Source organism: Macrobrachium rosenbergii, chromosome 11 (assembly GCF_040412425.1).
Source record: "Macrobrachium rosenbergii isolate ZJJX-2024 chromosome 11, ASM4041242v1, whole genome shotgun sequence".
NCBI lineage: Eukaryota > Metazoa > Arthropoda > Malacostraca > Decapoda > Palaemonidae > Macrobrachium > Macrobrachium rosenbergii.
The window spans coordinates 17,156,514-17,174,634 of NC_089751.1; the positions used below are offsets into that span (position 1 = coordinate 17,156,514).

The window sequence follows — 18,121 nt, forward strand, 5'->3', positions numbered from 1 at the left end:
GTTTGCTACACAGGAAAACCATCAACTTCCAGTATATGTTTCTTCAAACCTGGAGAATCGGGCAAAAGCAAACGATGTGTTCCTTAAGGACTGGACCAAAGTAGGGTAATCTACCTTTTTCTGCCATTGTTTCAGATTTTGAACAAACTGCTAACTTGCAGCAAAAACACCTACGTGGTGGCCCCAGTAGGCCCAACTGTCATTGGTGCCCTCTGATACAACAACAATCAGTTTTGGAATGGGTTCTGACCAGCTTTATTATAAGTTGAAACAAAGCTTACCAACTTTATTATTAGTTAAAACATGGCTAAAATTTGAATTTTCTATGAAGTTGAGTACATGTGTAATAAACATCATGAAAAGATTTTTATGGAACACCGAACTAAAATATAAATTTTAGAAATTTCTATTTATAAACATACTTAACAAAAAAAAATTCACACTTGAAAGAATCTCAGCCGTCTAATTGTCTTGGTACTCAGGTAATATGTCTTTCTTCTGTACCACACCAGTTTACAGAAATGTTGCATTTTAGTTAATGCTAATTACAAAGCAAGGATCAAAATCTACAATAAGTATAACCTATTTCTTATGGTCACAATTAAAGTTATTGTAGCTCATTTACAATTTCATTTTCTAGAATGGTTTCCTGAACATCAGAATTTTCCAAGTATTGGCCCATAAATTTACTCATGTCGTGATATCCTTTCTGTTTAGTATATGTATATACATACTGTATGTATGTATGTATGTATGTGTATATATATATATATATATATATATATATATATGTATATATATATATATATATATATATATATATATATATATATATATATATATATATATATATATATATATATATATATAAACATAAACAATAAAAGTTTATTTAAATCAGTATTTTAGAAGTTATTGCAATTTCAGTGTCGACCAGCAAAGTCCTTCCATATTTGCTCTTCTGCTTTTCTTCTCTCCTCCTCTCCTCTCCTCTCCGTAACTCCTCTCACCTCTCTGAGAAAGCTTCAACGCCCCACAATTTCAACAGCACTGACGTTTTTACCTTCGTCGCCTATGAAGCCGTCCACCTTCTGTTCCAGGGAGCTTCCTTGCTTTACATCAGCCTGCAGTACCTGGATTACTGTCCTGCCGTCGTCCCAATCCTGGAAGTAGAAGAGGATTGATCAATACAATATAAATATGTATAAAGGTACATACATACTTGCACATGTATATATACACATACATACATTATATATATATATATATATATATATATATATATATATATATATATATATATATATATATATATATATATATACATATATATATATATATATATATATATATATATATATATATATATATATATATATATAATATAAATACATATATCATATATATCTATATACATACATACATTATATATATATATATATATATATATATATATATATATATATATATACACATACATATATTTATATATATATATATATATATATATATACATATACATACATACAGTATATATATATATATATATATATATATATAATATATATATATATATATATATATATATATATATATATATGTGTATATATATTTATAATGTAGGAATATGTATATACACAGTATATTCATATATATATGTGTGTATATATATATATATATATATATATATATATATATATATATATATATATATATATATATATTGTGTGTGTGTATTATATATATATTGACAAATGCGATTCCGATCAGGTATTCTTTGAAAGTGATCAAGGTTTACTTTGACAAGTAGCAACATTAGGCTACATAGATTGCCCGTATAACGCAATCTAGAAAACGTTGCGATTACGATGAAGTTCTTGAAAGAAAATAAATTAATAAATACAATGTGGTATTTGTTTTTTGGCTGAGACTGATTTTACGAAATACGTTCGAAGACTCTCAAATAAACTACTGACGTATCGTACCGACAACCCTATGTCTGATGTGACAACCTGTAGTGTTTCTCGGGGTCGATCCGTAGAAAGTTTAATTACTCAATAATAAGATAACTAACTGAACAATTACATTTGAAAATTAACTTTATCATTCTTTCGCTGATAGGCAGCAAATGAACAAATGTGTATTAGTGTATTAAACTTTCGTTTTGTCTTATAGGACAAGAACCAAACGAGAACAAAGTGGCCAATCCTGACCGAAAACTTAGCTTTAGACTTCATCAGCCGCGATTAAAAGATGATGTGTCGAAACACAAAGAGAACGATCAGACGCAAAATCAGTTCTGTTAAACCAAAAGTACCAGTCGCGTGACTGACAAAGCAAGCTTACACCCAGGGGATATCCTTGGATCAAAGGTCTGTACTGTTTTCCGTCACTGCCCGTCTTCACTGCGGGTAGTGAATCCGCCGGTGGCAGGATGAATCCATCTTCTAGGAAACTCAGCAGCTCACTCTGCAATAAGGAAAAATATTTGCATGAATTGGACGCATTTTCCTGGGGAGGTGGCCTTTTCTATCTGTCTGTACCTCTCTCTCTCTCTCTTTTCCTTTCAATATTGGAAGTGCTGAGATGACCGTCTCTCTAACTCTTTTTAATTTATTTGACTCTTAGTCTTGTACTCTCTAGGCGGTGGTTTTCTCTCTCTTTTCCTTTCAATGTCTGTCTCCCGGTCTTCGTGACAAGACGAATAACCGAACACCTCCTCTAGCAAGAGCTAAAGGATAAACAGACAACAGTAACGATAACAAAAAGGGGACTTTTTTAAGAATTTATAAAAATCAGTCCCAGATCCACAATCCAGAATGGATGTTTTGGCAGTCTTGTGTTACAGACCAAGTTTTATTTTCTTATCTCACAGTAAAATAAATTGATAATGTAGTCAGATATGAAAAATAAAAAGCAATGAGATATGGAACAACGTGGTTTTGATATGGAACAACAGGACTTCATGAACGAAACACACACATATATATTTATATATATGAGATGAGAAATATATATATATATATATATCTCAAAGTCTGTCTTCCGGTCTTCAGTTTGGCAAGACTGTGGATAATCCAAAACCTCCTCTTTCGTTCGTCCGTACCATTTCAAAACCACTGGATCGCTGGGACTATCCCATTGGTTTTTCAAAAAGTCTTAGTAAGAGACAATTGCGAATCGACTGTTTATTCTTTATTTTTCATATCTGACTACATATTTAAAGCACTTCCTCATCTTTTGTCAGACACTGAGTTGGGACCAAAAACCACCGCCTTTTCAGTAAAACTGACTAATTACGATCAAATAAGTTAAAAAAAACCCTCAAATTTGTTATATATATATATATATATATATATATATATATATATATATATATATATATATATATATATATATATATATATATATATATATATATATATATATATTAGAGAGAGTGCTAAACTTTCTAGTAGCAAGAAGAAAGAAGAGCTTTAGAAGTCTTGTGTCCAAGTTTTCACTCAAGTTTTATTCCCTATTTAATGCATGTGCTAATGTCTTTTGTTACATGAAATCCGTTAAAAAAGATGGTAATATATTTTTTTTTGTTTTTCACATCTAACTAATAGCATCCACACATCAGCCTTTGATTACTCTCGCGTATGTTTTAGAGCTTCGGTTCATGATCAAAACAACAGCAACAGTAATAACAATAATGAAGAGAAAATTATTATCCACCGTATCAGAAGAGACTTTTTATAATGTTTTGGGACGACTTTTCACCTTTTTATTATCTACGTAAGATACACCAGAGATATTTGCCCATCAAAATACAAAGCAAGAAGGTAACGGCAATTACGAAAACATTTCAACATTTGTTCCTGCGAAAAGTTTTTTTTTTTTTTTGTTCTCATTCTTTCTCCTGAATTTGTGCACGACATTTTTTTTTCTGTCAGTGTGTCATTTTATCTTGACTTTCACTCATGAAATCGGATAATTGAATTTGCATAGTTGTCTACGATTGATGAATTGAATAACTGAACGGGGGGTGCACGAGTATACAATAGGCAATAAAATCTGCTGGAAGCTGGGATCGTTACAGTTTCACAAAGGCTTTAATTATTACCGGCCACTGTGAAACAGGAGTTCCCCAACACGCAAAGAGAGAGAGAGAGAGGTTATATTTTCGTTATTTTGTTCCAGCAATTCTGTAGAATGTAACTCGATCTATTTTTTTATCAATTGTTGATCTCACTTGTCAATTCACCGGAGAGAACAAATTAAGTTACTGTTCACGATTCAGTGTTTTTTTTTATTTCTTTTATTTTTGCAAAGAAAGAATTTCATGGCGCAGTAATTCTTCATCTTCTTCTTCTATACACTTCATTTCTTTTCCCTCCTTTATAATCAGTCAATAGCGAAAGAAATATGTCTTTACATCCTTTTGCTGGATGAAATATCCAGGGGCTGCAATTTTTCTTGTAGGAAAATTTATCGCCATACTTTCCCCCAATAAAGCTCAGGAGTCGATTCGGTCTTTCTGGACTCGTAATATTTGGGACTTATGAAAGAGGGAAGGAAAAAGATGCTCTGGGAATGTAAAAGATTTGTTATAACGAACATACGAGGACTTGCAAGGAAATGGGAGGCCATGTACTCGTTTCTATATGTGTGTATGTATCTATATATATGTATATATATATATATATATATATATATATATATATATATATATATATATATATATATATATATATATATATATATATATGTACATACATACATATATATATATATATATATATATATATATATATATATATATATATATATATATATATATATGTATGTATGAATGAATGTATATATGTATTGCGTAGTACTTTGTGTGTAAGAGGATGGTGTCCTTGTTTTAGTACATGTGTGTTTCGAACTTTAAGTTTCTTTAAGAGAGAGAGAGAGAGAGAGAGAGAGAGAGAGAGAGAGAGAGAGAGAGAGAGAGAGATACCACTTTCCTGTAGGCCAGGGTTTTTCCTCAATATCTGGATAGAGTTTTGTACCGAATACAATGAAAAATAGATAGGCATGTACGGATATCGTATATAAATACAGACAAAACTATATATATATATATATATAAATATATATATATATATATATATATATTTATATTTATATATATATATATATATATAATATACATTTTGTGTTTATATATATATATATATATATATATATATATATATATATATATATATATATATATATATATATATATATATATATATATATATATATATATATATATATATATATATATATATGCTCAAGTTTATGGAAACTCCTCCCTTTATCATCTCGCTAAGGTAATTTTCAAGTTTATAGAAACTATTCCTCATAGTTACAGCAAGTGGAGAGGGGAAGGTATGAAATTCAGTTGTGAGATCCTATATTATATTCTATAGCGGGGATCCCTGTCATTGGTCAAGAAACTTATTAATTCAAAAGCGGATCCCACATTTCGATGTAAACTTGGCTGCAAATGAATTGGGTGCTTGGTGTTCAGACTCTGACTTCCTTGCAATGCACTTTTGCTTAAGTTAACGCCACCGGCAGCCACTGTGGTTGCTCCTCCTGCTCTCTCTCTCTCTCTCTCTCTCTCTCTCTCTCTCTCTCTCTCTCTCTCTCTCTCTCTCTCTCCTCAAAACAAAGAAAGAAATATGGAGTTACTGTGTATGTTTCGATATGAGAGTCGTTAGCACTGGGTTTGACGGATAATCTTTCTCCTTTCCTTCCCTCGAATATGCCGCGGAAATTACAACATTGGGTCGTATAGGCTAGCTGTTGAAAGGGGGACATTAAATTCCAATGGCCGCTGTCTTTGTAACAGACAGCGTCTTGAATATCCTACAGATTTCCGATATGCAACGTTGGTTTTCCTTGGTCGCCTGATTTTCACTGCACAGTGTTTGAATAGAGCCCCGAGGTTAAGACCAGACTGCCTGATTCCTTATTTGATGACGATGCCTGCAGTTCTTGTACCTTACGCTATTATGAATTAATGTCATTTTCTTATAAGTGTTTCATCTTTTAAAGAGAATATTTGAATTAATGTTTTCGTATTTTCAGTCTTCTTTTTCCTAGCTTTTTAGTCCCTTGGGGCCTTCCATTTCCTTTGCCTTTTTTAAGTCTTGTCCTCCCGTCTGTTTGTTTGGGCGTTCTTTTTCTGTTTCCTGTATAATTGTAATGTTCTTGTTTCCTCTTTTGGTTACAGCCACACTTTCATGGTTCTTGGTCCCATTTGTTCCTAATTCTGACCTTTATTTACAGGAGGCTTTGATCCTTGTTTCTTTGATCTGTCTGCTCTTTCATCTTGATAGGAGTTCCTTTGCTGATTCTTGTCTTACTTTTTCTTAATCTTGTCATTTTTCTTTCATCAGGTCCTCTGTACACTCGGTATGGTCTTCGGTTTTTTGGCAGGATACTTTCTTTCTTTTACCTGGTTCTCTTTTCTGTTGCAGGTCCCCATTTCCCTGACCCTCGTCCATATTTCTCAAATACCGATTTTTGTTTTATGAAATTGTTCCTTTTTTCAAGTGCTCATGTCCTTATTTCCTTAGTTTTCTTTTCCTTGTCCTAGCTCTAGTCCTCTGACTTGGTCATGTCTATTTTCCTGATATTTTCCTCATTTTAATGGTTCTGGTCCCTTTGTGAGGTCTAATAATTTCACTTGGTACTGACCAGTTTCTCCTTAGATTTTCAGTTTCCGTGGTCTCGTCAAAATTTTCCTGAACCTGGAACTTTTCCTGTTCCTAGTCTTTCCCTAGTTAATGACGATCCTCCTTTTCCTTGGCTTTATACAACTTTGTTCGCCCTCTTTCTGATTCCAGTCTTTCTTTTCCTAAGACAGGTCCTCTTTATCTTTAGCCTGGTGCAATTTTTCTGGCTCTGGTAATCGAGGAATCACCGCATAAATATCTCAAGAGACGACATTGTATCTTGGATATTCAGTCGCCGACTGTTTCTTGTCGTTCATCCTTTAAAAAGCAAGAGAAGGTCAAAGCTTTCTGGTTACTTATTCTCTTGAAAAGTTCAGCCAGACATTATCTTCAGACATTTTTTTTTTGTATACCACTCATGAACTGACCTCCCATAATGAATGCCGTTCAATGTCCTGGTTTCATTTCACAATGAAAACAAGTAAAAAATGAGCCGAAGTTTCTTCGGAGCAATCGAGTTTTCTGCATGAGCTGCAGCCCATGAAGTCTTCAGCCACGGCCCGGTGGTGGCCTGTTCTATAGCGTCGCCAGAAGCACGATTATGGCTAACTTTAACCTTAAATAAAATAAAAACTACTAAGGCTAGAGGGCTGCAATTTGGTATGTTTGATGACCGGAGAGTGGATGATCAACATGCCAATTTGCAGCCCTCTAGCCTCAGTAGTCTTTAAGATCTGAGGGAGGATAGACAAAGTGCGGACTGACAGACAAGCCATCTCAATAGTTTTCTTTTGCAGAAAACTAATATAGCTGTCAAAGAAATAAATGAACTGCTTGCTCGACTACTGAATAAACGTGAAGTTCTTATCCGAGGGTATGACTGCATCTCATTGCTGGCGATCGCTCTTTTCTCCCAAAAGATTATCTTTCTCTTCCAATAAATCGCAGTCGGATAAATCTGGCATTTCTTTCCCAAGTTATTGATTTCAGCCTTCCGCTCTCATTAACTGCTGCAGTCATTTCTGAAAGGAATTATGGACCCGAGTATTTCGTTCTTGAGCAAAACACTTCTGCTCCTAACTTTAGCTCCGTGATTTCTTATGGCCATTTTGCTACTATATTGCAGTGTATTTACAAGGACACTGAATAAGATTATATTTTACATGATTCTGAAGAAAACTGCAAAAAGTTAGTTTTTCTTGCTGTTACAGAAGAAAGCTGAAAGATAACCTCTGGCCTGTTTCATGTGGTGTAAGATTACCCAAGTCTATCATTACTGGTCGTACTGATAATCACTCTCTAAGTTTATCATCAGCATCTTATTTATCCCCGGGCCATTTCCCCATCGAGAAACAAATACTGGTACATTTATCTTTCCCTGGTAAATCAAAGATGAACCCTCGGTGTAAATAAAAAAAAAAAAGAAAAGAATATCCAGTCTTGCAGCTCTTTCATCATCTATGCTCCTTAAAGACTGTAGGATATATTGAAATATTTCCGTTTAAGAATATTTGTTTAAACAAAGACGCGAGCAATTGAAACGTCAAACGTTTATGCATAAGTGTACAAGAGACAGTAATATAGAATTGCATAAACTTTAATATTGTCTTTGTATATACAGTATATTGTATACACAGAAACACACACATGTATATATATATATATATATATATATATATATATATATATATATATATATATATATATATATATATATATATATATATATATATATGACTATTTATCACATCACCGTGATTCATATACAATCAAAAGCTACAAACGTCCTTTAATATCAATTCACTCTACCTCGGAAATAATATATTTTCATATTGTTTGCGAAGGGAATTTTAGTTGATAATAAGTCCCACCGTCCCGTGATCATATACGAGGAATCAGGACTACAGTGACACACTAACGCAGTCGGCCACAAGAGAGGTATAAGTGAATATCTTCCATCATCTCACCCGTCGAACTCATTTTGTTTTGCGTTTGGAGACGATATCCAAACGCAGAGGTGGGTGGATATCGTCTCCAAACGCAAAACACCTGAGTTCGACGGGTGAGATGATGAAGATGTTATTCACTCTTGTACTGCGTTAGTGTGTCACTGTAGTCTGATTCCTCGTCCGTCACTGGTTTACCCCATTGGATTGAAACTTATTATCAACTAAAATATTTTGATATATGAAAATATATTATTTTAGAGGTATAATTGATATTAAAGGACGTTTGTTATATGATATATATATATATATATATATATATATATATATATATATATATATATATATATATATATATATATATATATATATATATATATATATATATATATATATATATACACATACACAGTATAAACTTATATATACCTATATTTTATATATCTATATCTATATATACAGTAATGTATATATACTGTAGCAACTATGTACACACACACATATATATATATATAATCTGACAAATTTATAGATACATAAATACATGTGTCTGTGTGTATTTTCAATAGCCACGCTAATTTGTTTAATTCATAATCTTACTCTTTGACCGGACATTTTATTCAAATGCGCAGAGAGAAGGCAGAGCTTCATTTGTTTCCTATTCAAATTCAAGGCCTGCAATGGGAAGCGTATAATAAGTGCGAGGAGACCGAGAAGTCTGAGGTTATTGTGACTAATAAAAATGAAGTTTCTTGCTATTGCGTTAAGTAGATTATTTTTGAGTTGGGTGGGTGTACGAATTGTTTCATTTATTGAACAAAAATTTGTTTGTAAAAACGACTGATATATATATATATATATATATATATAATATATATATATATTATATATATATATATATTATATATATATATATATATATATATATATATATATATATATATATATATATATATATATATATATATATATATATGTATATATCATATATATATATATATATATATATATTATATATATATATATATATATATATTAATGTATGTTATATCACATACTTAGATATATATACCGTATCATTAACGATTCTATTGTGGGGTTACGGGTCCGTGTCAATTTCGGAAGTCCATATTGTATATACCTATATATGCAATGACAGATATGGAAGAAAAGGTCCAGTTTTGGGAAAAACGACCACCCCCATAAAAAAAATTCTGGGTACGGGCCTGAGAAGTGTAACCCTATCTGGCCAACATTCCTTCCACTCATTTCAAATGGGGTATTTGTCTCCTGTACTTTTGTATGCATGTCATTTGATATTACCTTTTCTAATTTTTTTTACGTTTATTTAAATTACTTTGAATGACTTTCGTATTGCAAACCCGAAATCAGTCCCAATTTCAAAACTGGCTCATAAAGGGCGAAATTGGGCCTACTTCCGTAAATGCCAAAATCGTTCGAATCCAAGTCTCTCTCTCTGTGATAAAATAGGATGTTTTTGTTCATTTTAATTAATCTCTAAGCGTAATGACATTATTTCTCCCCGCCTCTCTCTCACACTCCCCCCCCCTATTTTATCTCTTCTTCGTTCTGTTAGTCTGTGGTTTTAAGCCCGAAATTGTGCCCATGCCAAAACTGGTTGCCAGTTTCGTAATTGCTGATTTTTTCTCCTCTCTCTCTCTCTCTGATAAAATAGGAAGATGGTATTGTTCATTTTAATTAATTTCTGTTTCATTTTTTGAAAGGGCGTAGGCTTTGAATGGAGTCTTCCTGATGAGATATTGGAGGATAAGTAATCGGTTAAGTGTGCTGTTGTAAGCCGATGGCTCTTGAGAGGCTTGGATCTAGTGGGCAATTTCCTTTTTTTTTTTTTAATACAAATCTCGTCATCTAACGTCCTTCATTTTCGATTTAGAACTAAGGTGACAGAGAACTAAACCTCTCAGCAATGAAGGTATAATGGTTAGTTTCGAGTCTGTTGGAATCAAGTTTTGCACCCAGAATCGAAATCAACGAATCGCCAACATAATGAGTAGTAATAACAATAAAAGCAAAATGTTTGTAACGATAAGATCATTTAGAAAAATATACATGTGCAAGAAAGTATACGAAAAGGTAACACCAAATGACACGTATGCAAAAATAAAAGTTTATCCTTCAGATAACCAATCTGAAATGGGCGGAGGGCACAATATGTCTCTTCTAGGTTTCTACAGGAGGGACGAGAGCAAGTCCTCTTGGACAACCAGGGTCCCTGGGCTACACAATTAAGCCGGCAAAGAGGTCCATTTTATGAAGCAGGACCTTTGGGCTTCTCGTGGAAGCACCAGAGTCCGGAGTATCATAAGGGACCGCAGATCCCCTCCGGAATCCCCGGAGGATAGCCTCTTTTAATCAAGCTGATATGATCTAGTTTTGGAAAAAGACTCGCAACACAGTTCCTGCTTTAGAGAGCTCATTGAATAAGGAGTCCCATATATATATGTATGTATATATGTATATATATATATATATATATATATATATATATATATATATATATATATACATATATATATATATATATATATATATATATATATATATATATATATATATATATATATATATATATATATATAAAGTCGTGTTTTTGAGATTTAACTTCTTGACTTCTATCTTTCCTTAAGTTCTGTATATTCACAGTTCCTCAATGATTTTTTGAAGTAACATCTCCACCTACTGATTAACAAGAGAGTATCTCTGGATATCTTTGGGTAGGACTAGTCCTTTTCATCTTCTGTTTGGGTTTTTTATCACGGCAATATTCGTTCTTAATATTCGACATCATCATCATTTATTTATGATTCAAACAAGGCGCGTGTGTATGTGTGTATGAGGTTGATTCGGTGTCTCCCTTCAAAATGGAGGCCGGGAGGAGTACTGACATATGGAAGATAAGGTGCAGCTGGCCAAGTGGTCGCTTTGTCTGCAACTCTAAGCCTTTAGTTTTGTGGCCAACAGATTCTCCAGACCTATCTATTATAACTTCAGGCGACGTTGTTCGGCACCCGTCCAGACCTATGGACTATCGCCAAAGGGGGTGAGATCCCCGAATTTACCTTTGTCAATAAGCATTCTCTTTTGCCAAATATTTACAAGGATATATCAACTTAAGACTGTTCCAAAAGTTTTTGTGTTGATTTATACCATCCATAATTTTATTATTTGCTATTAGATAGTGAGTGTGTGGGGGTTTTCAAGATATCTTGATGGAGTCTATTGACAGCCAGATTATTGGATAGCATTCCAACCTGCCTTTGGAAGCTGCGGCGGTATTCCTCTCATCTTAGTCTCCTGTTCATCTTCCTGTTAATAACCCTGTGCTTAATCTTTAGTATTATATCATCTCAATACGACAATTTAACTTTTCCCTTCCTCCGGTTTTAGTCTTTTTGATAAATGAATTTCTTTAAAGAATAAGCTGAAGCTTACAGTAACTACTAAACTGAAATATTTGAATATATAAAGGTAACATATTTACAAGGTTGAAGCAAGGAACAATGAAAGCTTTTGTTTCTGAGATAACAGTTCTGAGTAAGCAGGTAGGGATTTTGAGAGACAAGTACTGTTCGCTAGATCACTCTCATTTTCTGAGTCTGTTTACGTTCCTGATTCAAGTGTTGGTAAAAACTGTATGGGCTAATTGGAGAGAGGAAGATTGTAAATTATGATAAAGATTTTGCCCCTGAATGACAAAAACCTTTAGAATTAGAATTTTGTCATTGTGAACACATTTGGTGATGCGATTATTTTGCCACACACACACACACACACATATATATATGTGTGTGTTTTGATTTATATATGTACAAACACACACACACACACACACACACACATACACATATATATATATATATATATATATATATATATATATATATATATATATATATATATATATATATATAATTCCAAACCAGGACTTCAGCAAAAAGGGACCCGTACTTGAGAATATTCTACATTTTCAAGTTCACACTGAATACAAAAGAAGTTGATAGAACCTTATATAGAAAAACAGAAGGAGGGGAGGCGGGGTTACAGTTAGTAAATCTGGGCAGCAGCATGTCCTTAAACAAAACAGACAAGGACAAAGGCTCAAGGGATAATCCAGGGTGGAGATTAACATTCCTGGTGGATGTAGCTTCAATAAACACAGTTTCCAGCAAATTCCTTTTCCGATGGTCGTTGACCTTGTAGATTATCGCTGACTTATCCCCTTTCATTGCATGGCCTGTCTTAAGCCAATGATCTGTCAACTTCTTTTGTATTCAGTGTGAACTTGAAAATGTAGAATAAACTACGAAAGTACTTGTTCAAAGTCCAGGTTTTCACTCACCTTCTGACGTGGATTTTATAATATATATATATATATATATATATATATATATATATATATATATATATATATATATATATATATATATATATATGTGTGTGTGTGTATATATTTATTATAATATATATATATATATATGTATATATATATGTGTGTATATATATGTATCTCACACACACACACACACACACACACACATATATATATATATATATATATATATATATATATATATATATATATATATATATATATATATATATATATATAGTGAAATAAACACATGGAAACGTGGCATCCCTTTTCTATAATAATATGTATAATACACATGAAGATTTTATAGTTGTCTAATGAGAGAGAGAGAGAGAGAGAGAGAGAGAGAGAGAGAGAGAGAGAGAGAGAGAGAGAGAGAGAGAGAGAGAGAGAACTTGACCTGAAATACGTATTTTCTTTACCAGTGTCGTAAAACCACTTAAGGTCTTCCGCGTTTTGGCATGACCCATTATCCTCAAACTTTGGCTTTCAGGTCGGGAAGGTAAGGACCCTCTGTATCGATCCTTGTTTAATATGTAAAAGCAATGCTCATCTAAGTGCAGTAACTTGAAGAAATACTGGTGATTTAGCTTTAACGCTGCCACAAAAAACTTGTTCATGGCTTATTTCCACGGCAGTGTTCCTGGAAGAAATTGCTGAAAACCTCTGCATTTGGATTTATGCTCTTAAATAATGGGACAAAATTTTTATTTTGATTCAGATTTGCCTTTTTTCCTTACAGTCTTCGATTGTGTGAAATGTCATATTTTTTATATAATTAACTTTCAAGCAAGTGGTATGTTTATTTCGGTTCTGCGTTATAATTGTTCACCTAAGTACTGTAGGAATTAAAGCAGGAACAACATTAAGATAATGTTGAACTTCATTAATTAGTTACGAAATGTACATAGATTTATTTGGCCAAGCTATATAAATTTTCTAGTAATTCTTACAAAGCTAAAGTTCCTTATGAAAGGAATGTATTCAATCTCTTACCACTAAATGAACAAGCAGAGTTATACCAAATAAATTCATTTATCTAAACTCACTATAGAACAGGATATATAATGGCTGTTGCCTATGCAATGCGAGACATATTTTCACGTAAAATATACCGCAAGTGATTTAAAAGTGGGGAAGGCTTGTCTGTTTACGAAATCCAACCAGAGGTTGTTGTCTATGTAAATGTGAGACACTGATGTTATTTGTATCATTTGAATAATCTCAGTGAATTAGAACTCTATGAGGTGAGTTTTGCTTTAGATACAATGTGTAACATCCTAGAAGGTAGATCGCTGACAAAGTACCGTACCGCGGTGCTGAAGACCATCAGGCGGTCGTCACTGAGACTGTCCAGAGTTCCGCTCACCAAAAGCATTCTCTCTCTCTCTCTCTCTCTCTCTCTCTCTCTCTCTCTCTCTCTCTCTCTGCTCATATATATATATATGAGTTTTAAAATTTACCATAATTTTCACTGCTGAACACGTTCATCGTAAAATAATTACTGCCAAGCAATTCATCGCCAAAGAAAAGGAAAGAAACAAATATGTGCGTGCGTGAGTTTGTTTTTTTGCATGTCTGAGCGTGCACGCAAAAGTAAAACCAAGATATATTCCATAAAAGATACCAATATATTAGATCGAAATGGCAAAATCAAAGTATATATTAGAAAAGGCCATTTGATAAAAGAAAAATAACCCGTAAGAAATGTTGTGAGCCACCAGACGTAAATAGTCAATAGCAGTGTCGTTTGGACCATATTTCTGAAGAAGCCTCAGAATTCGTTGGGCATAAAACCATGCACTTCTGCCTGAAAAAACCGAGGGTTCATTTCCAAAGAATCTTCAATGCCAAAGTATTAACAGTAAGAGGTGAGTAGTTTGACACTAAAATAACTAAAACCAGAGTAAAAGGCCGTTTAATTATTGCATGAATAAGCAACAAAATGATGCTAGCTATCAACTGCTTGGAAATGAATTGTTTGATAGTGAACGTGAGGGTGACTTATTGTAGTTGGCGGTGAGTCTGTGCATGTATGTATTTATATACACATATGCATATGAATATTTATAGATATACACATGCATATGAATCTTTATACATATACACATATGTATACATATAGATATATATATATGGTATATATATATATGAATACATATATATATATATATATATATATATATATATATATATATATATATATATATATATATATATATACATATATACTGCATATTGCTCTCTTTGCATCCTTACCTGAGCCTTGTTAACTGACGAGAAACAGAAGAGTACAATCATCACGGCAGTGACGCATCTTCCCATCATCTTCGGCAAATCTGGTAAAGTAAGAAAAAAGCGCTTTTAGTCAATTTGAAGGGTTTCCTGAAGAAACACGAAAAGTCTTTTGGTATTTAACATTTTAACTGAAAATACTTGTCTATTTTTTTAGTTATCTGTGCTAATAAAGCTGTTCTCTCGTTCTCAGTCTTTATTTGCCTGACTTCCCATCTACCTGAATTCTGGTTTTTATAAGTTTTGTTATAACTTTGAACGTTAACTTCGCCATCTCAGTTGTTAAAGAATAATTTTGGGTGAAATTTCAGTGACTCAGGATAATCCAGTAAAAAATACGCCGAAGTTTCTTCGGCGCAGCCGAGTTTTCTGCACAGCATATACAGTAATCCATGAAATTCTCAGCCGCGGCCCATGAAACTTTCAGCCACGGTCCGATGGTGGCATGTGTTGTTGGCACCTATAGCGGTGCCAGACGCATGATCACGAGTAACTTTAACCTTAAGTAAAATAAAAACTATTGAGGCTAGAGGGCTGCAATTTGGTATGTTTGATGATTGGAGGGTGGATGATCAACATACCAATTTGCAGCCCTCTAGCCTCAGCAGTTTTTAAGATCTGAGGTCGGACAGAAAAAGTGCGGTCGGACAGACAAACAGCCATCTCCTTAGTTTTCTTTTACAGAAAGTTAAAAATTGCCATTGTTAACGTTTCAATTTTCAAAGAATGTAAAGAAAAAATACTAAAGAACTACCAAAGGCTTCAAAATATCTTCCGAAGAATTCCGATATTGGAAATTCTGTTCCTCTATCAAATTTGTTGTTTTATGTCATAGCTCTGTTAACGAAATGATTTGTGACTGACGTAGGTGGAAATATTTTAAAGCTTCTACGATCAAGACCTAAATCTAAAATTGTTCCAAAAATTTGATCAAATGTCCTTTCAGTATAAATAATTATCTAAAATATTTTTCAAATATTTATGTGGTTGTGTGTGAGAGAGAGAGAGAGAGAGAGAGAGAGAGAGAGAGAGAGAGAGAGAGAGAGAGAAATGAATCAGTCGAGCGGATAGTAACTGCAGAGACAGAGCTCCATATGATGTCAGAAACAGAAATAAATAGAAACGGAGTTACGAATATCAGAGAGAACAGATAGTTAGATGCTGAATTACAAGCCGCTGAAGAAACCGTTGTAGTGACCTGCCGAAGAACGGACAGGGGAGAAGGGCGGAGCCTAAGATACAAGTAATGGAAGAAGAGAAGCTGAGGGAGACTGAATTTTGAGTAACAGGAGGAACAGGAAGTTAAGTATACCTTAGTTTAACCAGACCACTGAAATTAACAGCTCTCCTAGGCTGGGGAAGGATTAGGCTTATTTTATGTGGCTAAGAACCAATTGTTACCTAGCAAGGACCTACAGCTTATTGTGGAATCCGAACACATTATACCGAGAAATGAATTTCTATTACCAGAAATACATTTCTCTAATTCTTCACTGGCTGGGGAGACTGGAACTTGCAGGGTAATGAAAAGAATAGAAATGTGGGGAACAAGGTAATGGAAGAAAACGACAGGAACAGGGTTATATGGAGATAAAGTTACAAATAACTGAAGGAAGATAGATAGGTAGACAGGAGACAGACAGATAGATGGACAGATACAGAGAGAGATATAAATAATGGGAGAAGCAAACAAGATGTAATTTTTAGGAGCCGGAAGAATCTCTTGGCTCTTCATCCTCTTCCATAAAAACGCAAGAATAGAAAATAACTTTGCAAACACGTTTTATGTTTTTAAATTCAGCTCATGCTTGTCTCGAATATCTATGTACATAAGTTAGTATTTTTACATTTTTTTACCCAGAAAAACTAAACTTTATTCAAAATAAGAACACAAAAATATAAAGCATAAAAATAAAATATGATATTCAAACTTTGCAGATGATTAGCCTGATAACAGAATAGGTGAGCCACTAATGGACTAATCCATTGGATCACAAACTGAATTAGCTCTTTTCCTAAACAAATCCAGTTTTCGAATGGAAACACCAATTAGGCGTATTTGTACGACAACGCTGATTGCAAAACTTATGATACGTTATACTTAACTGCGTTAATTAGTCGTTTACCGAAACGAGAACAGATTGTAATCAGTGAATGTTAATACAAAATTCAGTAGACTCATTGTTGTTATACTGATTTAAAAAACGAAATTTTTTCTCATTTATGGAGAAAGCACCACTGAATTTCAATTACAGCACGTCTAGATTTAGAAGTCACAAAGAAATTTATTCTGAAAGAAATCATCGTATGCTTATGCAGTTATTCCTTCTACTGTAATTACATCCGTGGAAACGTACAGAAAATAAAATATAAATTTCTGCGCTTGAAAAGTAATAACCATCTCACTCACTGTTGTACCATCGTAAAACCTCGGTTCATAATATGAAACACAACCGAAAGTGGCCACACACATTCTGAAACCTAAAAGAAAAAAACTTAACGGCAATTACTCGACGGAATTAATGTGTAGTTTTTTCAAATGATTCCTATACCAGAGTCTGGCAGACTTTTCACCAGATGGACGTCCGATCATGCCCCACAAACCATCGTCCTTTGCTCCAATTTCTGCTGTAGATAGAACACTTCCATCTACAGTAATCAACACCAAAGGGCTTTCTGTAAACAGCTACAGTCTAGCTCTCTCTCTCTTTCATGAGTTTTACGAGCCAGTACAACTTATCATGTATATATCTCTCTTAGGCCTT

At 33.5% G+C, this 18,121-nt stretch overlaps 1 protein-coding gene across 3 annotated transcripts in view; it reads right to left on the reverse strand.

Annotated features, from left to right (window-relative positions):
• Positions 1–808: 808 nt before the first annotated feature.
• The window catches only part of LOC136843208 (uncharacterized), a 57,057-nt gene continuing 39,744 nt past the window's right edge, over positions 809–18,121 (reverse strand). For all 3 annotated transcript variants that reach the window (XM_067111293.1, XM_067111292.1, XM_067111294.1), the window contains exons 2-4: positions 15,321–15,400; positions 2,347–2,469; positions 809–1,163 (exon numbers count right to left, since the gene is read on the reverse strand). In XM_067111293.1, coding sequence (XP_066967394.1) covers positions 1,026–1,163; positions 2,347–2,469; positions 15,321–15,389 — 330 coding nt within the window. In that variant the 5' untranslated portion in view covers positions 15,390–15,400 and the 3' untranslated portion in view covers positions 809–1,025. The remainder of the gene's footprint in view (positions 1,164–2,346; positions 2,470–15,320; positions 15,401–18,121) is intronic.